This window comes from Talpa europaea (assembly GCF_964194135.1).
Source record: "Talpa europaea genome assembly, chromosome: 6".
In the NCBI taxonomy this organism is placed as follows: Eukaryota; Metazoa; Chordata; class Mammalia; order Eulipotyphla; family Talpidae; genus Talpa; species Talpa europaea.
In genome coordinates this window covers 55,255,401-55,279,560 of record NC_140072.1, presented here as the reverse complement: position 1 = coordinate 55,279,560, position 24,160 = coordinate 55,255,401, and the positions used below count along the sequence as shown (strand labels likewise).

At 55.1% G+C, this 24,160-nt stretch overlaps 1 protein-coding gene across 1 annotated transcript; it reads left to right on the top strand.

Moving 5' to 3' along the window:
- Positions 1-3,277: 3,277 nt before the first annotated feature.
- On the top strand, positions 3,278-19,246 carry EMX1 (empty spiracles homeobox 1; the record flags this gene model as incomplete). The annotated part of the gene is made up of 3 exons (XM_084235553.1): positions 3,278-3,794; positions 9,601-9,785; positions 19,079-19,246. 3 exons carry the CDS (start codon positions 3,278-3,280, stop codon positions 19,244-19,246), a joined length of 870 nt encoding a protein of 289 aa, XP_084091679.1.
- Between the last annotated feature and the right edge of the window lie 4,914 nt (positions 19,247-24,160).

The window sequence follows — 24,160 nt, the reverse complement described above, 5'->3', positions numbered from 1 at the left end:
GCTGAAAGTAAGACACTGGCTTATGGGAAGTGGAATGCTAGCATCCTGAAGATCTGTGGGATAACAGGGCACTCCAGCATGAGGAAGGCGGGACTAGCTTCCCTTCTCAGGCTTTACTCCTTGAGGGGGAGCACAGGAAGGCAGAGAGGAAGGGCTGGGGAACAGAGATGGGGAAGGGGCAGCAGGCTTTCAGGAGGCATTTGTGTACATGATCAGTCATGGGGGGGCAGGAGGAGAAATGGTAAAAAGAGGTAGGCAAGCTTGACAGAGGTTGGGGACACAGCACAGAAAGATATGAGGGGGGGATATTGATGCTGAACCCAGATTATAGTGGCAAGCTTAGAAACATCCTGAGGGTGAAAAATATTCTCTTGACTACAGCAGGGAAAGTGAAAACTCTCAGATAAATATCTGAAGATGGAGGGAAGGGAAGATGGGAAATTAGGGAATCACAGGAAGTGAAAGCAAGGGAGAGGGAAAGCTGGGAGAGGGAGCATAAAGGTAGAAACTCCCATTATCCAGCACACCCCAGATTCACTAACCCTGTGAAAGCTGCGTGCAGCCTCTGTGGTGGGATGGAATTGGGTGGAAACTGAACCAGACCAGGACCACTGGGTTATCTCAGTTCAACCCAAACCGTGTTCAGACTGTCATTGGAGCTGTGCAGTCTGTTTTGTTTTGTTTTGTTTTTTTCCATCTAGAAAAGGGGTTATAATCACAAACAGCTGGGTGTAAAAATATATACCACAAGGGAAGTTGTTGTAATTGTAAAGATCTGTTGATTTTAGACACTTGCACACCTAGAACCATACTAATGAAATTAGATGTCACCAGTGTAGATGCAAGTATCGGAATGGCCCAGAGGATTCCGAGATCCTCTCCCTGCCCAGTTTAGCGTTCTAAGTCCATGTCCGGTCTCCAGGCTCAGGCTTAGGGTTTTACAGGTGGGACTCATCTCCCGAGCAGGGGCACAAGGTCCCAGGGCCCAGTTTGCTTCGGCTCCTCTCCTTCTCAGTCCCAAGTACTCCGTCTGCCGCTGCAGAGGACAGGCCCAGGCAATGCTTAACCAACTGAGCCGGCATCCCCGTGGAGACTTTGCTCCAACAAAACCCCCACTCATCTCCTTCCAAACAGAATGAAAATCTCGTTCTGTGCCTTGGCCCTTCTGCACCCTCGGTCCTGATCCTCACTCGTCGGAACTTCTACCTTTCCAGGACTGAGGATGAAGCAAAGGTGGGGAAAGCAGTGGGAACCAAGCGAGTGGGAAACCGGGAGGTAGGAGAGGGGGGAGCAGACCGAGGGCCTGAGAGAAACCCGAGAGAGGGAGAGAGCCGCGCAGCCAGCCCGAGGGCTCGGAACGGCCAGCGAGAGACGCGCTCGCCCGGGAGTTCATCACGACCCCCCTGCAGGCTTTTCTGGGGTGCCTCCGCGGGGTTTGGCCCAAGGCTCCCTGGACTCGAAGGGCTGCAGGGTGCGGTCGACTCACCTCCCCCCTCCTTGCCACCCCCCTCCCCTCCCTTCTTCGCCCAAGGGGGCCGGAACGGCGTTGGCGCGCTGGGGCTTTTCGGAGCAGTCGAGTGGAAAATAGACTTTAACCCGCTTTGTGGCTACCGGGGCGCCCGAGAGCGCTCTCCCCAAACCAGGGCTCCTGGCGCTTCAGCGGGCCACTCCCAAGACCCGGCCTGGAGTCCCTGCAGCGTCAGAAGGCACGCGGACCCCCTGGCCTCCGGCGCCGGGAGGCCCCGCCGGGATTCGCGCCCCGGAGGCTTGCGCCCGGCGGACAGATGCGGGCCCCGACGAGAAAGCGGAGCGTTCTCGGCCTGGCCGGTGCAGGTCCCGGTCCCAGCCTCGCCACCACCGCCCAGCGCCCTCTGAGGCCCGGGCACGGGGATCCCTGCGGCCTGCAAGGCCCGAGTGAAAAGTTTGCGAAGTACTGTTTCTCCTTACCAACCGGCTCCTCACCCTCGGGGATGAGTGCACCAAATAGAAACTGGCCAGAGCGGTCTGGTCCGCAGCTCCGCCATCTCGGGTGGGAGGTGGGGATCGGGAGCGGGCGGGCGGCCGCCGTGTCCCTAGGATGGCCGGTGTGTTTTCTTGGGGACAGGGTCGAGCTGCTCAGCCAGCAACAATTTAAAGCAGCGTTCCAGAGGCCCCGGCCTGGCTCGGTGCGTCTGCGCCTTAGCCCGGCGACCAGCGAAGGCGAGGAAAGCAGCCCGGCGCGCGCCCCGGCCCGCGGTCCACGGCTGACCCAGCAGCGGTGGCTGCGGCGGGGCCAGGACGCTGCTTCTGAGCCCCGAGGACTGCGGCTTGGCGACTGCTGGGTGGCCGCTCCGGCGGCTTCTGTCAAGCTGTCCCCGGTTCGGACCCTGGTGAAAAGAATCGAGCATCCCCTTTCCAGGGTTACCTCCCAGTAACACCCAGAAAGCGCGAAGCCTCACGACTAGGGCCGCGGCTTCATACCGTGGCTCAGTAGACGCCAGGTGGGTAAGCGGGAGGCCGGAGATCAAGGGAGCTGGGAGCTGCTTCTCTGTGCAGAACCTACTTGTCGATCCCAAACACTTTCCCTCTACTCGGATCCAAGTTGTCTGAAAACTAAAACGACATCCCAGGGCGAATTGGAGAGGGTTTGGCTGAGTTACACAACAGGGATTGGGCTGGAGTTCCCCCCACCCCAAGCTCCAAGTCTCTCGGACTCCTTCTTCGGTTCCCGAATGGGTTGAGACGGTTTCGCGGGCCGCCAGCCCCAGCTTAAGGGCGGCGACGCGAGAAGCAGCTCAGTGGAAAGAGGGGACCCCTAGATCGCCCAGCAAAGAGCTCCAGTCCGCTTTTTGCCTCCGACTGCTGGCTCCATCCCCACCCGCCGTCCCTCGCCCCGCCCAGCCCCGCCCCCCACCTTGGGGCAGGTGAGCGGCGGCCAATGGGCGAGCGCGGGGCAGGTGCCCGCTAACTTGCGCCTCGCACCGCAGCGGCCGCGGCCGGCTGGGCAGCGCTGGGAGGACCGGGGGCGGGGGTCGGTCCTGGCTGGACTCGGGAGGGAGGGGGCCGGGCTCAGCCCCCAGGCCGTAGAGGCAGCTCGCAAAATCGCACCGAGCCGGCGCCAGTGCCCGCCCCGGGGGGTGCCCGCTCGGCAGCAGAGGCCGGAGCGCCCGGCCGCGCGCGGTGGCCCCACTCCGCGTTCGCTCGCTCGCACGCCGCTCGCAGCTCCGCGCCGGGCTCGCCGGCTAGGGCTGAGCGCGGGCGGGCGGGCGGGGGAGGTGAGGGGTGCTGGTGTGTGTGCATGTGCCTGGCTGGGTGCACACCCCGCACGGCGGCGGCGCCAGGACGCGGAGCGCTCCCCAGAGCCCGGCTGCCTCGCTTGGCTCTGGCGGCCGCGACCATGTTCCAGCCCACAGCCAAACGCGGCTTTACCATCGAGTCCTTGGTGGCCAAGGACGGCGGCACCGGCGGGGGCTCTGGCGGCGGGGGCTCGGGATCCCATTCTCTGGCGGCGGCCGCCTCGGAGGAACCGCTCCGGCCCACGGCGCTCAATTACCCTCACCCCGGCGCGGCCGAGGCGGCCTTCGTGAGCGGCTTCCCAGGCGCCGCCGCGGGCGCCGGCCGCTCGCTCTACGGAGGGCCCGAGCTTGTGTTCCCCGAGGCCATGAACCACCCTGCTCTGACCGTGCACCCGGCGCACCAGCTGGGCGCCTCCCCGCTGCAGCCCCCGCACTCCTTCTTCGGCGCCCAGCACCGGGACCCTCTCCACTTCTACCCCTGGGTCCTGCGGAACCGCTTCTTCGGCCACCGCTTCCAGGGTGAGTGCCCGCTCCGCGCCCGCCCGGCTGGGCGGCTGCCTGGCGCCCGCGCTCCGATGGCGCGGGGGAGCCCCGGGGCGCGCGGGGCTGTTCAGAAGTTGTGTCTACACGGCTGCGGGCCCGCAAGCCCGGGTGAACCGCGCCGGATCCATCCGCGCCCCTGCAGCGCTGGGGTCCCTCGCAGAAAGCCAGGTTGGGACGCTAAGGGCCTCCTAGGAATGCTGGGGGTCGGGACGCCAAGTCCGGGCGCATCCTTTGAGCCTCCCCTTGTTCTCCCGGCGACCGGCCTTATTACCTCCCACGGCTCAGCCAGTCCCGGCTCGGAGAGCCCTGCACCCGCCGCCCCGCTCCCCCGTTCTTGCTGGACCCGGGACGGTACTTAGCTAGCACGGCCACCACCGGCTCCCGAGGATCTGCTCTCGCCGGCGCTTTCGGGCGGGGGAAAGTCCAACCGCGCGTCCCGGGTCTGTGGGAAGAAGGGGCAGCGGGGAGGGCGGGGGCAGACAGAGTTTATGTTCAGCGTGGAGTGCTCTTCTGTCTCGGGATGTTTCTCAGCAACCTTGGCCCGACCCCTCCAGGTCACACGTTCCTTTCGGACCCAGGGCGGGGAAGGTTTGCAGCAGCAAAGCAGCTTCCACTGGCGATCGCCACCTCCGGGAGCCCATCTGGGTCCTGGCGGACCGACCACGGGCCTCCCTAGCAGGGGGCGGGGGCCGAGGGCTTTTAAGGTCGTAAGTTGTCCGAACCCCCCCTTCAGCACCCGGCAATGGGTTTGCTGATGATGATCCCCCCACTGGCCCTAAACACTCACACACACACACACACACACACACACACACACACACACGTTTCAGTTATCTGACTTTCCCGAAGGAGAGTTGCATTTGATGGAGTTCATTCTCTTTTTTGAACTGTTAGTGTTTCCTTCCTTCCTTTCCTCCACCCTCTCCCCTCCTTTAAAGAGTGGTCTTAATTTGTGCCCTAATTGCTCTAGTTTCCGGTTTTATTTTGTTAGTGTAAACCGGACCTCAGCCTTTGAGGGTCTGTGACTCAGAGGCAGGTAACCTGGCTTTTAGCGAAACAAATGAGGAGGACGTGGCTAGGGCTTGGGCTTCTGGATCTCATGTGATGGTTAGTCCGGTCTACACAGTCAAAGTAACCTGAATGTCTGGTACAATTATCTAGTTAACAGAAGAGAAATGATCTCTTGAAGCTGCTTAACTGCCTCACAGAAAGCCAGCTCCCCGGTTCCCAATATATCAACCAATTCTCTCAGACCCTTCTGAGTGGATCCCGACCCAACAGATCCCATAAAATCAGAAAAATGTAATTACTTGGATAAGATTTTCTGCAGGCAGACTTGTATTTCCTCCCGCCCCATTTCAAAGATTTGCCCAAATTATCGGGGAATAGACGTTTATGATGTCAGTCGCTTTGGGAAAGAAACTGCCAATTAACATCAATGGTTATTGATAAAATGAAGTTTTATTCAAAATTGAGCAAACCACCTCGGCACTCCACGGGCTCGCTCCCGGGCCTGGGTCTCGAAACCTGGTGCCCGCGGGCCGGGCTGGGAACACAGCTGTTTGTGAACCTCGGGGCGAGGACCGCCGAGAGGCCGGCAGGGGGGAAGCTGGTGGCGGGACCGGGGTGCGCGGGGGCGGGCAGAGCCAGGCCTCCGCCCTGCGGCCTCCGCTCCAGCCAGGACCGCCTCCCGGCCGCGCTCCGGGCTTCGGCCCCGCGCCCCGCGCCCCGCGCCCCTTGCGCCGCCTTTCCCGCCTTCGGCCTCGAGCCTCGAGCGCTGAGGACGCGGGGTGCCTCGGTGAGCCCCAGCTCCGGTTTGAGCATCCCCAGCCGGGCGAGACCGGATACATTTCCCACCAAACCCTCTCAGAAATCGCCGCCGCTCTCGGAGCCACGGTGCCGGCGTGCACGTTGTCGAGTTGCGGAGACGGTTGGATTTTTCTTTCAAGAACCGTGTCTGGACGCGGAGATGGAGCCAAGTGTGGCCGCATTTTCGAACTCGGAAATCCACTGGACACTGAAGCACTTTCGACCCCTGACACGTGTTGACTTTGGCTCCAGCCCTGTCGCCGCAGACCCGCGCTCGCGCGGCCGCCGGGCACCCAGCCGGGCCTCGGGGCCGCGAGCCCAGCCGTCCCGGACCCTCCGGCGCCGCGTTTTCTAGAGAACCGGGTCTCCGCGATGCTCACTTCATCCCGGTTTTTAAAGCAAGAAACGAAACCCTACACGAACGAAAGGGAACGTGTCTGAGCGCCGCACCTCGCTCTTTGGCAGCGCGGCCCCGGCGCGCGGGGAGCGGCTGACGAGCCGAAGCAGGCGGAGGGAGAGGGGAGCTGCCGCGGGACGGTCGCGGCACCCCGAAGTCGGGGGCGGCTTTCGAGACCTGAAGGGGAGGACCCGGCCGGGACGCAGAGTTGACCTCACTTCGGTGCTATTTCCCGGACATCAGGAACTTTCCAGGCCCCGGAGCAGCACGGGGAGGGGGCCGTGGGAGACCCGGTCCGGCGGGACAGGAGACGGTAATGGGCCGGTGCTTCAAAGGGCGCCTTTGTTCCGGAAGGAGGAGGGGAATGAGGTTATCTCCGCTGCCGGGCCGGCCCCTCTCTTGTAGCCCCAGGCCCCTCCGCCCCTCCGCGGCCTCTCCAGAGAGGGCTGCAGCTCCAGCCCCAGGCGCTTCGGATCCCTGGCTCCCACCTCCACCCGCCTCAATCCTGGAAGTCTCTATAGCTAGTTCCCAGCCTTGGCCTGGAGGGGCCCCGAGAGAGAGCTGTCGGAGCACCGGGTGGGGGTGGGGTTCAGTTCCAAGCTCCAGGGACTGCTGTGCCAGCCCCCTTCCACTTTTCCACCTGTCCTTGTCTGAAACTGACAGCCCACGCTCAGGGCTGGGAATTATTGCTTCCAGACAGGCCAAACCGCATCGTCCCCAAACTTGTTCTGCCCTTGCGGTCCCGTGAAGGGGTACTCAAGCTGTGGTTCAGGCCACCTTCCCTGCAGGTCACAGTGAGAGAGGCCCAGATGCATGGACACCCTTGTCCTTACAGAAACGTGTAGCAATTGATCAGTTTTTCCAGATGATTAGTTTTGTATTAAACATCCTCTTTCTTACAGGGAAAAGCCCTGCTTCTTTTGAAATCAAATAATCTGCGATCACTTATCAGCACCTGGAATAATCTTTCTGCCCCTTGCTGCTCTGTGCTTGAGTCAGGGGACTTCTGTGCTTGTGCACATACATGAGGACACAAGCTATCCACAGGCCACGACAAGAAGCTGGGGCTGTCCGTTCAGTGAGGCAGACTTAAGCAACCTAACTTTCCTCTAAAACAGCTTAACTTGAGGCAAGGGGCATGTGTCTGTCAAAAGGACAGAGAATCTTATTGCTTGCATTGCAATCTTATTGCTTGCAGTGACCACACCACAGAATCTCAAAACAGCCATCAAAACACACACACACACACACACACACACTGAGGCAGATTGTATTTCTGCTTTCTCAACTCCACACTGCCCTCCACACTTCTGCATCCCATTCACTCACCCCTACCAGACCTCTACCTGCCACTGCCTCTCTTCTGACCAGTTTTGGCTGGTCGGAGATGCCCAGGCCAAACCCTGCAAACACCAGGATGAGTGAGGTTTTCCTTCTCAGGCTCATTTGTCCTGAGGAAAACACTGTTGGGACTTCACCTGGCTCAGAATGATGTTTTCTGAAGTGATTTAACATCAACAAGAAGCATTTACTTTCCACCCACCTCTTTCACCTTTCTCTGGTCTATCACACTGGAGGCCGTAATCTTCCTTATTCCTACCTGGATTGGGCTTCTCCTTTCTCTCCCTCTTACCCTTTGCTGCCAGACCACCTCTCCTCTACATCTGTCCTCCACCACCACAGTTAAACTTCTCCTTGAATCAGGCTGAGAGACCTGGGCCTGCCCTCACCTGACAGGTGCATGGGCAAGAGGTCCTTCCTCTAACTCTCTACGATGCCATCTTACTCCCTTCTGCAGCAGCATAGATCAAGCCACTTGAAATGGATAAGGTGATTGGAAGTTAGTGGCTTCTCCCTGTCAGGGAATTTTGTCTTCTCCTCGGGCGCTAGTCCCTCATTCCTTGGCAACTCTGTTCCACAGGAACCCCCAGCAATAAAGTTCATCTGTGTGGTGTCTAAAGCCCAGGACTTGGAGAAGTAATGTCAAGCAGTTTTCACCAGCAGAGGGACACGAACAGTTACCTGGAGAGTTAGCAACAGCATCTCAATTATGTTTCCTGGCTTCACTTGCAGAAATATTTCCAGAGATGGGAGATCGCAACTGAATTATCCAAACAATTGTCCTAAGAGCAAAACAACAGGCTATATTGAATCAAACCAGTGACCATTACTGAAGAAATTAATTGGATCAGTCAATCTCAAGCGCTAACTGTCAAAACATTCCATCTAGGACCCTGTGTTGTTGGGGTCTGTCAAGGGGACTTTTAGCCACTGCATGAGAATCCATGGGTGATGTCAGGGTTTGTTTTCATTTGGTTAGCATGCACACCCAAGCCAGAGATTGTGTGATGGTCCAGTGGGGGGGGGGGTGTTGATTGAAACTGGGATCATAGATAGAAGCTTGTTTTGCTTTTTACACTTACTGACTCCCTGCCCCAGCCTCAACCAGCCTATTGTCAGTCCCTCATCCTGCATGTAGGAGCTGAGTCTTCCTAATGGCCCACATTTACCAGGGGATAGTCATACTATTTGAAAATCCTGTTTGGGAGATGGAGAAAAAGACAGTAGGGGAGGCTGGAGCATATATTTACACACGCCCATGCAGAAACCAATATATCTATATCTATATATATTAGAGGGAAAAATGACATCTAGAAAAATGATATTTATACACGTGTTTCTTTAGCACAGAACTATTCAGGGAAGAAGCAAGCCCCTTTCCCACCAGACACTAGTAAGAATCTTCTGTGGATAGAAGGTTTTACCTGAGCCTTGGGGGGAGAGAAGTGGGGAGGAGGAAGAATCCTGATCGCAGACCTCCAGGTGCTACATGAACCTTGACCTAGCTGCTGAATTATTGCCACTTGCAAGGTAAAGCCTGGGCCTGTTGGCAGGAATTTTCACGAGACTAGTGGTCTGAGCGTTTAGCAACAAGGTTGGTTTAAGTAGGTATGAGGGTTCCTCTAGCTTCTGAATCTGTTTGGCCAGGGCCAAACAGCCTAGCTGTCCCTCTTATCACCTTCCTGACACCCAGCCCCGGCTCTACTCTTGGCCTATTTGAAGAAGATATGACCCGACCAGTTAACTAACAGCAAACCCCTGTGGAAAGGTGGGGATGGCAGTACTGCTTGGAAAAGGTGGACAGAGAGTGCTAAAGAACGCTGCCACCCCTTGGCCTCTTTGGTTGACCCAGGCACTGTGGATTTGGGCCGGTTGGCAGCACCCCACCAAGGCGGGGACTCACCACCTGGCCCAGCAGAAAGGTCTGCAGAGCTAACGATTCCTCTAGTCCCCGCGATGGGGTAGCACTTTGAGCGTGGGGAGGTGCTGGGACAGACTGGATTTAGGGAAGGGGCGGCAAAAGAGATCGCAGAAGTGGGGTGGGGGGTAATGCAAAGGGTTGGAGAAGGTAGCAGAGCGCTCCATAGCGTCAGCGAATTGGGCGGAAGGACTGAGCTCGGTGGGTTCCCGGGGCAGCGTGGGGGTGGGGGGAGACCTGGCAGCCTGGCCGCGGCTCACGGCGCCCCTTCTGTCTGTCTATACCTGCGTGTGTTGCCATCGGCGGCGCGGCCGCAGCGAGCGATGTGCCCCAGGACGGGCTGCTTCTGCACGGCCCCTTCGCGCGCAAGCCCAAGCGGATCCGCACGGCCTTCTCGCCCTCGCAGCTGCTGCGACTGGAGCGCGCCTTCGAGAAGAACCACTACGTGGTGGGCGCTGAGCGGAAGCAGCTGGCCGGCAGCCTTAGTCTCTCCGAGACGCAGGTAATCACCCCCCTGGCCTGCTCGCCTGCCGGCGGCCAGAGCTCCGCCCTGGAGTCCTGCTGGAGGAGGTGGGGGCGGGCGGGTGCCGGAGCGGCCAGACCTCCTGGGAGCTCGCTCCGGTCCAGTTCCAAAGCCACCCTGCTGCGCACCAGCAGAGCCTGACTTCAGAGGCCCTTTCCTCGCACTGTGTTTTGTTTCAGAGGCCACCGGACTTTTATGAAGCACCAAAGACCCACTAGGGGGTGGGGATCAAACCTTAGCCCGAGTAGCATCCCAAGCTACAGTTGGTGCCAGGTTGTCAGGAGGCAGCGGGAGTCGGCAAAGCGGGGAGCCCCCGCTCCGGAGTCACTCCCTGCAGCACCAGTGCACACTTGGGCCGCTCTCGGCCCTTCTCTTGCCACCGTTCAGGGGCAATCGCGGGTTCTTGGGATGACCGGCCTTTTCCGCACTGACTTTGCTGCTGTCCATAGGCAAAGCTGGCAGAGGCCTCGGCTGCCAAGCCGTGAATGAGTGTGGCGAGAAAACCCACGTGTGCGTAACCTTAAATCTCAGAAGGAGAGGGAACTAGCCAGGGAGGAGTAGCCCAGCTTGGGTTCCGAGGGTGGCAATGATCTGTGCTCAGGCCGGCTGGCAGGACTCTAGAAATCGTGCTGTGTGTGCACGCGGGCCTGGGAATGGTGGGAAACGCGATGCCCGGTACTCAGTGATGGTTTTCAATTACTTGAAGGACTGTTCAGTTGGGGAGGGAATAAACTCTAGTGGTGTTGGAGGGGTGAGATTATAATTACCACGCAGTATTTTCATTATTGAGAATTTAAAAAGCGTTTTAAAAGAACTCGATGGGCGTTACAGGGAGACAGATTTGGGTTTATTTTAAGTAAAGACTGCCATAAATAAACGCTGCCTGGAAGCTCAGCCTCAGCAATAGGGCAGCCCAGAGTCCCACGTGCTGAAGGAGCTGATTGTTGCCCCAGGAGGATTTCCCGGTCTGGTTGGGCCACAAGAGATCTCACTCCCTTCCTTCTTAGAAGCGCCAAGATTTGCAAATGAGAGGTCGTCCTGCCGGCCCCACTGCTCCCACCCTGCCAGCCTTCTCTTCCTTTTCCAGTTTCCTGCTGCCTTGCTCCGCTAGTCCGGGCTGTGGCGGCAGCCTGGGCTTCCCGGGGAGCCGTGAGGATAAGGGGCTTAGTGGGGGAGCCCAAACCCTAACGGTGTCCCCAGCTCCCTGCAACCGATCTCACCGTCCTGTCCTGGCGCCGCATTTTGGTATCTATTGTCGCTGAATCTGTCTGATGCCCCATTTAGTTAAGGCCATGCTTCCGTCCCTGCTGAGGACCCGCTTTTTCAGATTTGCTAGCTGAGCTGTTCTAACTGCAGAGGTAAAACTTCAAAATAACGGAGTTAATTGTAAACGTATTTTGAAGAAAGATATGTTCGAAAACAAAACAAAACTCTCTTTTCCCTCCTGGCAGTATTTTAAAATGGTCTAAAACAAGGTGTCAGTTTAAGGGTGGTGTTTATGATTACCTTCATTTAAAAAGTAATAGTTACTAAATTTTAGCACAGTGAGAGTTTTTTAAATTAACTTTCCTTCAAACTGAATCTAGCCTCTGTCGGTATTTGCTCCTAACAATGCAAGTTAGTAAACATAATGATTGTCACTTTCATTTTTATTGTGTTGCAAATGTGTTTTTTAAAAAGAAAATCAGATAGAATAATGTTTCTGGCCTCACTAACTATTAAAAACTCATGGCTCATCTTGTTCCATCTATGAGTGAGCTGGTTTTAGCATATGGAACAAAAAACATAATGGAACTATGGAACTTCTGAGCCTGAAAAACCTCCTTACAGAAGCCTGTCTGTCTAGGTGAGGACTTTGAGATGGAGAGAGGACTGGACGGAGTTTCCCAGGCAGGTAGATGTGATTTTAATATCTGCCTCCCTGCACACTGTGTGACCTTCCTTGAGTTACTCCAGCTCTCTGAGCTCTGGTTTCCTCAACTAGAAAATAGGTTTTCAAGGATTATATGAACTCAGTATTAACTCTCATCCTCGGTCCTTTCTTTCCCTTTGTTTAAGGTAATATGTTAAGTTAGGATTATGAGAAAATTCAAGCCTGGACTTCCTGGCTCTTTGTCCAGTGTTCTTTCTAACTTTTCAGTCTCCTTCATCTGCAGAATTGTCTTTTGTTCTCTCCCCCCACCCCCACCCCCCCGCCCCGTAACTTATTTTGATCTGGACTATAATTAACAAATTGTGTATCCATCTCCCAGTATTTACCAGGCAAGCGTACCTGTCATTTCCAGCTATCAGCTATTTGTCAAGCATCAGTTGCTCCCATCTATCCAGCCCCCTGACATCTATTTCTATAGTCAATGTCTATATTTGTCTCTCAGAGACTCTAATCTGTCTCTCACAGATAGCTGCTTTATATGGAGCCATGGAATTCTGTCTGCTCTCATTAAACTGCCTCCTCAAAGCTGGTTAATTCATATTTCCTGTTTTTTATTAATTATTTCTTTTTCCTAACAATAACTCCTAGTTACCCATCTCTTTATCATTTTATCATCTATTCTGTTTCATTTTCTATTTATCAGCCATCTGTCTCGTACTTCCCTCTCTATAGATTTAGTGACTGGCAGGAAATTCACTTGTCTGCTAATGGTTCTCTACCATCTCATCACCTCTGGCTCTGTCTTCTTTCTGGGCCTTACTGTCTGTATTTGTTAAGATCAAAGAAAATGGACTTAAGGGTTCTTTCCAGTTCCGAGTTTCTGGCTCATCTATATTTTACTTCTCTGTGTTTCTATATAACCCTCCCCCAAGTCCTCAGAGCTCACAGCCTATCTCCCACATATGTAACATGCATGGACTTTACTGTCATTTGATTATCTGCCATGTCCAAATGTCAATCTGTAGACTGACTACATTAAAGAAATTTCAAAATACAGAGTCATAGGTCCCACTCAGATTTGCTTAGGAATTCTAGGAGGGGACCCAGGAAAAGTTTTTAAAATGGTTCTCTGGGTGATTCTGATGAACAAAATGCCTGAGCGTCTCAGCTCTGAAAGGCAGTGGCCAAGCCTTTGTATTTCTCACTGTACAGTGACTAGCAAAGAGCAGATGCCCCACAAACAAGGGTTGAATGAATGGGCACATCCCTCTTGATTTTACACATACCCACAGGTTTACTTTATCAGTCATTCCCCTTACTCTCTGCTGTCGCAGCTGACTGTTGATCTAGGTGATCTAATTTTATCCACCAGTTCATGGATAAAACTTCTGGACGTGTTAAACAGATTAGTGTGTGGGTCTCAATGGTCTGTGCACCCCCAAGGCTTGATTTACCATAAAGTGTTGTGAAGTGGGCAGCCTGAGCTGCTTTGTTTGGGTCAGTGCTATACCTGTGGCTGGGAATGGGGTTTTGTTCTGGGATGACCATGGGTGGATCCATGCGTCAGGAGAGGCCCTGTGCCGGGGCTCCATCTTCCATCTGGCTCTAACTACTCACTCTTCCCTGCTGTGCTACAGCTCTGCGGTCAGACCTGGAAGACTCTCATCTAATCATCAGTGCTGGTGGCTGGTGGGGCAGACCTGGGCCTGGGTGACATCAGAGCTGTGAGTGTGAGTTGTGAGTGTGTGTGAAATGGGTGTGTGAAACGTGTGTCCTCAATGTGGGGCACATGTGGGCTGCGTGTGATTGGTGCCTAAAGCGCAGGTGATATCGTAAGTACACATCAGATGCCAGTAGTCAGTCACATGCATGGAGTGCAGCTTGTGTGCTTCTGGGCATGTGTGTTGAGGGGGGCACATTAGTTTTAGCGGAGTAAGAAAAAGCACTTGGTTGCTCCAGGATGGTCAGTGTTTCCGGCTGCCCCCTCTGCTCTGAACAACTTAGCAGGTGTTTCTTAACTTTCCCTGCCTTGGATTAAGCTGAACCATGATGGGAAAGGGTACAAAAATGTGGTCCTTAGCCTTGGAGACTCATTTTGGTGGATCCTAAGTACAAAATGTGCACACTCATGGGGCATGCACAGGTTGAGTGACTGGAGTGCCTTTGAGTTCATAGCTGTGGGCTAAGGGAGGTCAAGGGAGACCTTTAAGGAAGAGGCTTCAGGGAGGTCCCAGGACCAGAAAACTTGGAGGGGTACATGGGATTCAAGGTTGGTGAGAAGGAAGGGGAGGGTTGAGGTGGATAGATTTAAATGGAACAGGAGTTGTCAAGTCTGGCTGCCATCTTGGAGCTTGAAGAGCAAGGGGGAAGGTCTTAAAAGGAGGGAATGTGTGGTTTGCTGCCTTTGGGCCCCCCTCCCCCAGGTTATAGTAAGAAGATTTCTTGGGGGGGGTCCCTTTCTTCTCTGAAATCTGCTGCCTTTGGGGGGATGGAGAGAAGAGGTATCCAAGTGATTTGACTTTTAGGAAATGGTCCAGTGACCTTTGTTACTAGTTTCTTGTGTGTTCTGAGATCGACTCATCCCTTCTCTAAGTCTTGGCTCTTCTCCGAGAACTCATGTGCCTCTGAAGTTCAAGGAGTCCAGTGGGGGCAGGCGAGAGCAGGGGAGACAAGGAAGACTGGAGTGGTCCTTTGAGACCTTGCTCCTGAGAAGACAAGAGGATCGTGTGATGTCTCCCTAAGAATGAGGGCCATATCCAGGATAGTCTGAGAAAGGAGGAGACAGGAAGACTAGGGAAGTTACCACTATGGATGATGGGAAGTCAAAGGGGACAGGTAGGATGTGGCTTGAGCTTAACAAGACATTGGGCTTGACCCTGAGAGTGGAAGCAACTTACATGATCATATAAAGTAAATGGATCCTCCGGGTGAATGGGTCCCCAGGGAGGAGAGCAGGTTTGACTGATGTCTCCCAGTCTCTATCTATTTTGAGGACTTTCTCTATGTCTGAGTATGACAGAAAAGAGGACACAGGCTTAAATTAAAGCAGAAGAGATCATAGTAGAAAATGAGGAACTCCTTATACCAGAGTTAAAAGACTCAAATACCCCTTCCTAGATACAGTTGAACTTCCTGAGGAGAGGGCAGCTCTCCCCCTGAAAGTATGCAGAACCTGAAGCCAAACCCTTCCATTTGGGATGGGCTGAGGTTGGGGAGTGGTGGAAAAGAAAGGGTCCAGCCCTGGTCTATTCAAACAGCAGATTATTCAAAAGTAAAGCCTGAAACACTGGCTGGAGCTGGAGATTGCCTGCCGGCTCATTTGTCCGGTCACTCGGGCCTTACCACACCATGCCCTGGTACACACACGCATACTCTGGTCTACCTCTAATTCATTGATGATCCCCTCGTTCATTCATCCGCAGCAGTTTCACCTTCTTCATCCTGCTTGACTCAAGCTGAATCTCGTCCACTCCAACAATTGGTCTCCCTCCCCCACGCCTCCCACGTGCCCTCAAAGTGATTAATCCAGTCCACAACCTGGAGAATTAAGAACTCACCCTTTGTAGAAGTGTCCACCCCACTGAGTAAAAAGTGGATCCCAGCTCTCCAACAGTTAGCACGTCCCCAAACCTTTTGTGATTAGACCTCAATCCCTCTGCCATTGATTTTTCACCTGTTTTTCAGGTCTGACTCAGTCTCCTAGTCCTAGAACCTGAGGCTAGGTCACCTCACCTCTACCCACCTCACCTCTTCCCAGCTGGCTGAACATACCTGACTATGCCCACCAGGTCTCTGAAGCCAAAAATAATAACAGTGTTTGGTTCTCCAGGTTCCCATAGCCTGAGAAGGAAGGAGACAGGTTCCAACAATAAATCAACACATTGCCAGGGGGAGAGTGTGCTGGAGGAGGGTCACTGTCACTGACACAGAAAAAGTTCTAAGGAAGTACAGACAGGTGATGAGGTAGGTCTGGCCTGGGAACAGCTGAGCAGGGTTCTGAAGGCTCAGTAATGCTCAGTATGCAGGTGGGATAGCTGAGGCAAAATCAGAGAATCTTGGAAGGCTCTGTTTCATATGGAAACCAGAGGTGCTCAGTGTGACTTGGGAAAACACAAGGAACCTCTCCCCACATCCAGGGGCATCAGAGATGGGTAAGGAGTTTCTCCAGCCAACATCCTAACTGTGCCTTTGGAGTTTAGAGAGGTGAAGAGGTGACGTGGTGTGGAGGTGTTGCTGGGGCAGGTAAATAGCAAGTACAGCCTCCTAAGTCCTGCTCCCACACAGCTGGTAGCCACACTCTGTGACCTGCCCTAGAGACCCTCTGTTCATCTAGGGAAGGGCCTGTGGAGTGACCCCAGGGTTGCCGGTTGGGTTAGAGAGGTCATGGAGTGTCATATTTATCTCCTCCTATACTCAGAGCCCACTTCTTTTTATTTCTCCAAGTAGAAAATAGGTATTGTCATCAGGAATGCATTAAAGGAAATTCAGAAAAGTTGAAAAAAGGAAGGAAAAGTCACCCATACTTGGGGTACATTTCCTTCTAGTCTTTTTTCCCCATGCATAGATTTGTTTTTCCGTGGTTATAATCACACTGTGCCCAAACCGTGCATCCTGTCGTTTTCACTGATATTACTAAGCATCCCCCTGTTACTACAGTCTTTGTAAACAGCATCTGGACACTCAGCCCAAGGCTGTTCTCCGGAAGATAGCCGGGCTGCCAAGGCGAGGGTTTCCATCCCTCTTTCTAGAGTGCTGCCTTCTTGACCCTCGGTGTTTACACTGAGAAAGTCTTCAGAATCCCCTTTATTTGGGTGTGCTAGGAAGCTTCCCCTGGTCTGAAAACTGTCCTATGCCTGCGGTTCCACCATTGAAGCCTTTCTCCTCTGGGCCGGTGTACTGGGCAAGGGTAGCAGAGTGTGTCCATCCCACTAGACAATCACAAGTGTGATCATCGGTGTCCTTGGGAGTGGGAGTGGGATGGAGCAAGGTGCAGACGGGGCCCTCAGTCCCTGGCACTGTCCAGGGTGCCCTCCATCACCCCATCACAGGCTGGCTACACCTTGCCCTCTGCCACCCCCCTGGGCTCTTAAGAAAGCCTCCCAGCCCTGTATCCAGCCCTGAGTCACGCACATGCCTTGCACAGGAGGCAGGGTGAGCTCACCCGCCCACTGGTTGGCACAATCACAGCGGGCGCCAGGATGGCAGGGTGTGGGGGGAGGGGCCAGGCTGACTGCCAAATGGTGGTGCTGAGAATCACCCAGGGCCCATCAAGTTCTGTGCCCAAAGAAAGGTGTCCATGGAATCCAAAACCCTTGCACCCAGAGCAACCGCCACCTTCCCCATCTACCTGGGATGAGGCACACAAGTGATGGGATTGAACCCTGCTCTGGAAATGAGGGCAGAAGGTCCTCTTCTTGTGCCTTCTGCAGAGGCTAGCCTCCCCCCACCCATTTCTTTCTCGCCCGGACTGGCTGCTCTGCCCAGCACTCAGCACTGGCTGCCTCTCCTGTACATTGCAGTGCTCTAAAATCTAGGGACAGGGCAGTTGGAATCCCTGAGGAAGGGGCTGTTAGGAGTTGGGTGGGCTCCATGGAGTAGAAGCAGGATGTCTAGGATGGATGAGATTGGGCCACCCTGGGCATGGAGCTGCTCCCTGGATCCGGATGCTTGGCCTTCTTTTGCCACTGTGGACTGGCTGCATTCGTACAGCCTATGCATCTCACCTACTCTTCATGGAGTGGGGGAGGATTGTCCTTGGCCTGACCCAGGATTCCAGGGTCTCCTCTCAGCAGTCACTGCCACTGCCACAACCTAGGTGCTCACCATCACTGCACTCACACAGCTACCACCCACCACCAAACAGCACTGCGGATGCCCCAGCTGCAGCCAGCTGAACCTGCTTGCTTTTTAAATGTGCTGTCATTTTCAGGAAACCATCCATGTGCTATAACACTCCCCTTTTCTGCAAGACCTCCCCCAGGGGCCCTCTGGAGCCAAAGCCCAGGAGATGCCCTGAGCTTCCTGGACCCCAGAAAGCATCTCTCCTAGAGACAAGGAATTAAGCACAGATGGGAACTTAGCAAAGTATCGGCAGCCGGTCTCCCCCCAACTAACTCTAGGATGATCTGATCTGGCCTGGTTCAGTAAGGCCAACTAGAGAACTTTGTAGTCAGAAGGAGTTGACTTTTTCACAGTTCTCAAGCGCTAAGGATTGAGTCATCTGCTAGGATGACCCTCCTCGGCCATGTACAAGAGGATGTTGAAGGGCTGTGTTCAGGACACAGAGCAGATACTGGAGGACAAAGACCAGAGAGGGATGATTAGAGATGGGGCTAAATCTGGGGAGCTTTCCTGGAAGAGGTGGGCTTAGCATCATAGACCCACCCCTTCCTCCAAACCCTCCCACCCCTATCACAGAGGATGGTTGTCTGGTCTTTTTGAACCCTCCCCTTGTGAGGGCTTCACTACCTCACAGAGAAATGAAGGGCTTTCTGAGTTTAAAGAGAATTTCACCGTTGTCCCCTGGAGTTTCTCCTGATTGTTCTTTGTGTGACCTAGTCCCATCTCTAGATGGGCCTCAGGGGCAAGTGCTGTAAAGGCAGGAAGTTCAGAGCACGGCCCTGGCTGGGGCCTCAGACACCTGAGACACCCTTCTGTCCAAGAAGGCTCAGGCCTCATTGGTGCTTTGCAGGTTACTCTAAGGACCTGGTGCCTGAGGGACTAGAGCTCCCTACTGCCCAGCTCCAGCTCTGATGTGGGCTGGGAGAATTCCTCTGAGGTTGCTAAGACTGACCTAGATGGCCTGTGAAGCTAGAGCTGCCAGCAGGGTGCTCAAGATACTGTGCTGTCCCAGGCACTGCCTTTGGTGTAGACACCACTCCTGTTTGTGTAGCCATGTCCACCCTGCTCTGTGTTGAAAAGAATAAGGGGCATCCCAGGGGCAGGGCCCACATTAGGCCTTCAAGGAGTTCAGGACCCATGATGTGGCTTCTCATAGGTTCTCTCATTTACGGTTCACATCAACCTGATGCAGTAGAGGTTCTAGTAGAGGCCCAGATTTGGCAGGGGGTTGGGGTGGGGCTGGCGGCAGAGCCAGGCCTCCTCCTGTATGCTTTGCTGTGGCTATAGGGAACTCAAGCACTCCATGACCCCACACTTCCCTCTGTTGGGAGGGACTGGAGAAAGGCCCTCCTCTGACCCATAGTGTCCTTTCCCTGGCCCACCTCACCTGCACCTGGAGTTGTCCTCCAGACCCATCAGGGGGCAGCTGGCCAGAGACACAGCCCTGGCCTCGGTCTCCCCATCTGGCTCCTGGCTCAGCTTGAGTGCTGAGGCCCCAGTGGCTGTGCTGGGAACCTCCTGGGGGTTTCTCACCTGTACCCCTCCCTCCCTGGCCCAGGTGAAGGTGTGGTTCCAGAACCGGAGGACAAAGTACAAGCGACAGAAGCTGGAGGAGGAGGGGCCCGAGTCGGAGCAGAAGAAGAAGGGCTCTCACCACATCAACCGGTGGCGCATCGCCACGAAGCAGGCCAACGGGGAGGACATTGATGTCACCTCCAATGACTAGGGTGGGCGGCCACGAACCCATGAGGGCAGAGTGCTGCTTGCTGCTGGCCAGACCCCTGGGTAGGCCCAGCTGGACTCTGGCCACTCCCCGGCCAGACTGTGGGGAGACCTCTGGTCTCGGCCCCACAGCGCGTGGAGCCTGGGGCCACCACCGACAGAGGGACAAGAAATGGGCTGGCTGAGACCTAGGACTGCTCGACCTTCTCCTCGGAGAGCCTGCCTGCCTGCCTGTGCAGGCCGCGGCCACCACAGCCACTCTTTCTCTTATCTCCTTTTTGTTTTGATGCATTTGTTTTAATTTATTTTCCAGGCACCCACTGTAGTTCTTAGTGATCCCCTTGTGTCTCCCTTCCCTATGGGAATAATAAAAGTCTCTCTCTTAATTAAATGGCATCCAGCGCCAACCCCAGAGCCTGGGAGCCTGCAGTGGTGTATTCCGGCCCTGGGGCCAGTGGGGCCTGACAGAGCAAGCTTGTTTGGGACTCGGGAGCCTGGGGTGGGACCTGGGAGACTCCCGTTCATTAACTCCTCTCCTTTGTTGACCTTGGTCTCTAGCCCCAAATCCATAGGAAGAGACACTGAGGCATCACACAGGGAAGGACTATCCTGTGTCTTGAGGGAGGCTGTACCCAGGTCTTTCCAAATTAATTGAGCAGAGTGGGCCAGTGTGGAGAGAAAGCACGCACGCTTCCCCATGCTTAGAAACTCTGGGGGTATCTCTGGTTGAGGAGAAACCAGAGGAAAGGGGGAGATTTAAGGGCTGGGCCAAGAGGGCATCATTCCCAGAGGCTGACAGTCGCAGCCCCAAGTCCTGGTCCCACCAGAATGCTCACTTGTCCCCGAGAACTGCCCTGAGCAGGTTTAAGCTTCAGGGACAGGGCCTGAGGCTGAGCCTGCAGTTGGTCCCCAAGGACTTGGGGCCTCACAGCCCCAGCAAGAGCTGTAAGACAAGGTCCACTTAGCTCTGTGGTTCCCCTGCCCTTCAGCCTGTTGATTTGTCTTTCCTGCTTATCAAAGAGCAAGTTTTCATCTTCACCCTAAAAAAGCAAAACCTATATTCCTAACAGCCTTTCCCTCACCATGTCCCTTATACATTTCCTCATGCCCCTTTCTCTACCTCCTATGCGCTCCCCAATCGTTTGCTTTTTGACCTGTACCCCACCACTGGTGATATTGGTGACCGTCAGCAAATATGGTTCCCGCCAGCCCCTTATGGCCAAACTTAACCACCTCCCATCTGACTTCACCTGTACCCCATTTTCTGGTCATTCCCTTCTTGATTCCCCACCCCACCTCCTTCACTCCTGTGCCACTAATATCCTCTCCTCGTCCAGTCCTCCCCAGTCTCATCCAAGCCTGGCTGTCTCTCTGTCCAGAGCAGGGTCAGTCCTCGCTCCTCCTGCCTGCTTGCCGTGCCTGCTGCCTGGGGCTTCACTTCCACTTCCAGGACTTCTTTTTGGCTCCACAGTCCACATCTGCAGCTGACCTCTCCTGACCCACCAAGCCAGCTGCCCTCCATGCCCCTCAGTCCCTCCAGCCCAACACGTTCCCAGCTGTCTCATCTCCTCACCTGTTCTCCAGGATCACCCACCTTGGCAGACAGCCACAGTTTCTTCTCCCTTGGGAAACCATGTGCATGGCTCCTAGGAGAATGAGGTGGGAGGGAGGGTGGGGGAGTAGGCATGAGGTTGGTGTGGATGTCAAGGAGGAGGCCCACTTCCAACAGGACCTCCCGGAGGTGGCCAGCCAGGTTGTCTTCCTCAAATCCCGTGTTAAGCCCTCCGCTGGGCCCCCACTTCTTCCCTGTCCTTAACCTCCAGGTGCCCTCCTTTCAGCCTCACCAATGTCACCCCTGTCTCTGCCTTTACTTCTGCTTGTCTTGGCACCTGGGATGTTGTGGGGGCCTGACCACTGTTGAAGGCACAGGGAAGATGCCCCAAGGCCACCCTTGTTGTCTGAGACACATGCAGGGGTTCAAGCACAGAGGTCTTCCTGCTGACATTTTCTGGGCTCCCCTGAGTCCAGGCAGTACTAGAAACCAAAGGGCTTTGTCCCATCCCAATATCCCTCCCCGCATCAGCCAGGAAAGTGAATATCTCACATCTTGAAAATCCCATCCCAGATAAGTCTGCTGCCAGGCAGGTGGGCAACCTCTGGGGAGCACATATGCCCAGGCAGGGTGAGGGTGAGGGCGAGAAGAGGCGGCATCCTTTGGGCTCCAATGAGGGGCAAAGGAGGGGGTGAGCTGTTCCTCTCAAGATTCTCTCTCCCTCCGTGGGGGAGGGGGCACAGGGAGATCACAGCAGAGCACCCCCTGTCATCTAGATAAAGGGCTGGAAAGGGCCCAAGGAAACCTGCCAATCTTCCTAGGCCAGGCCTGCGCGGGGCGGGGCGGGAGTCCCCGCTGCACTCTCATCCGTCCCCCATGTTGTGCCTCTCCCCGCAGACGGTAAATATTGGTGTTGTGACTTCATTAATAAAGGCTTCTGTGAGCCTGAAAAACATGGAATCAGGATGAACTATTTTCTGAGCTGCGGGCTTGCCAGGTTTGCTAATTTGGGAGTTTTTGGGTCCTCTCCAGGGAACAAACCAAAGAGTCTCTCAAAGAGACACAGATGCAGCCGGGAAGGGGAGAAGAAGCCGAGGAATGAGGCTCCCTCCCCTCCCTACCCCGCTCCTCCCCCTAGAGACAAGACCCTGCAGGGGTGAACACCAGTGAAGAGGAGCTGCTAGGCGGCCAGGCCTTCCCTGTGTGAGCCTGGCCTGGTCATTTCCCTGCAGCTGGGCTGGCCTCCTAGGCCCTGCAGAGTCCAATTGGCCGAGGTACTGATGAGCACCTGTGAGCACCCCAAGTCCCATGTGGGTAAACTAGAGGGAACACAGGTGAGCTGTTCTTAACTCTCATGGCCTAAGCCCCGATCTTCACCTTCAGAGAAGGTCCTTTCCACACCCTCTTACCCATAGAACTTTCTGGGGTTAGTCCCCATGGCCTCCACAGCAGCATGGCTCAGGCGCTAAGCATCTCGGCACTCTGTTTACACCAACTTCTCCTCACAGGTGCTGAGATTGCTTCCCACAGGGCCTGGTGGGGCCCCTGCCAAGTGAACTGGCCTCTGCACAGGAGGGAGCCAGGCTGGGGCCTGCAGGCCTCTCCTGGAGCCCCTATTCCAGGGTAGTCATGCAGGGGGAGGGGCGGGGAGGCCAGCAGGCTGAGCGGTGCGGGCCCAGCCAGCTTTCCTGTCAGACGGGCGCTGCCAATGCGGAGCCAGACATCGGGAACAGGTTTAACCAATTACCCGGGCGCCCCATCTGCTGTCTGGGGTGTGTGTGAGGGTGAGTGCATGTGAGGGTGTCTGGGAGAGTCTAGGAGGGCTGTGGGGGTGTGTGTGTGTGACTGTGTGGGTGTGTGTGGGTGTGTGGCTGTGCTTGTGGGCCATGTGTGCTTGCCTGTCCTGGTCACACCCCCTCATTTGTGAAAGACTGTGGCTACTGGTTTATGGCCTTCCTGTCCTCCAAGACCTGGGAATCTACATGCACCCCAGCACCCGAACTCACCCAGCATCCCAACTTCTCATTCCCTGCTGTCCCCATCATTACCCACTCGCAGGGTTCATCACAGCCCAGGATTGTGGGCTTTTCTCAATCACGCATTCAGATGTCCTTCCTCTTAGACCACACCTTCTTCCTGCGCACTGGCTCACCTTTCCTCCATGCACGCTTTGAGCTCATTGGCACTCTGTTCTCTCCTCCAATATCCCCAAAAGCTCCTTAGTTGCACCTACCTGGCAAAATAGCAAGCCTACTTGAATCACTTTCCCACCTGCCCTTGTGGCTGAGTCTGTGAGGACACCAGGCAATCGATCTAGATGGCGCCCCTTGAGGTCTGAGGTCCCAGCCTCAGCTCTGGTCCCATCTCTGTTGATAAAGTCACTTCCATTCTCTGCAGGGAATATCTCAAACTGTCACCCTCTCCTGCCTCAGCAGAGGATCTTACTTCCATCTTCAGAGAAAAAGCATGACAGGAACCACCTTATCAGTCTAAGGACCAGTGGAAAGAGATTGTCCCTTCAGACAGGATACTGGGAGGGGAGTTTAATAAAGGAACAATTAACAAATTTGGGGAAACCAAGAGACTGCAGTAGCCCAACAATGAGGAGCCCTGAAGAGGCAAGGTACAGGAGAGGACACGGAGAGGATGGTGTGGGACCCAGACAAGAAGCTGCTATGGGAGAGCCACAGACTGCAGAGAAGGCCAGGAGGATGAACCCCCCAATATCACTCTCCTCCAACCCTCCAATGTCCTGTTCGAGACTCCCAAAGGTGGGAGTCAGGCAGCATGAGCAGCCTCCGAGGATGGAGAGTAAGTGGAGAAAGGTACAGAGTGACGCTGGGAGGCCCGGAAGAAAGCCTGGCCTCGCCCCACCTTCAGATCCATATTGCCTGCTTCAGACTCACCCCCTCCATTGCCTCCTGCTACCACTAAGACTTCTGGGCAAGGAGGAGTCTCCCCACCCCAAGAGACCTCACTCCTGGGTTGTTCTTTCCTGCCTTCACATCTCTCGCTCTCTTGCCTATGAGAGTTTCAACATGCCCAAGTCTCCCTAAGAGGCTCCGTGCTAAAGCCCTCCCTGAGCCTCATGTCCTGCTGTGTGCTTTGCCATGTCTCTACTCAGCCAAACTTCTTTAAAGAATTATCTAAACCGGCAGTCAGGGAGTGCTACTCCTCAGGTCTGGCTTTTGCCCTGCCCACACCCCACTGTGACCATGCTCTCCAGGTCCTTGGGGGACATGCTTTGATGGTCATCTCCCTTCTACTCTTGCCCCCTATTAAATGCACGGACAACACCTCCTATTCAAAGAATTCTCATTCCGTGTCCCTGGGATCCCATGCTCCCTTTGCCTTCCTCTGATCTCA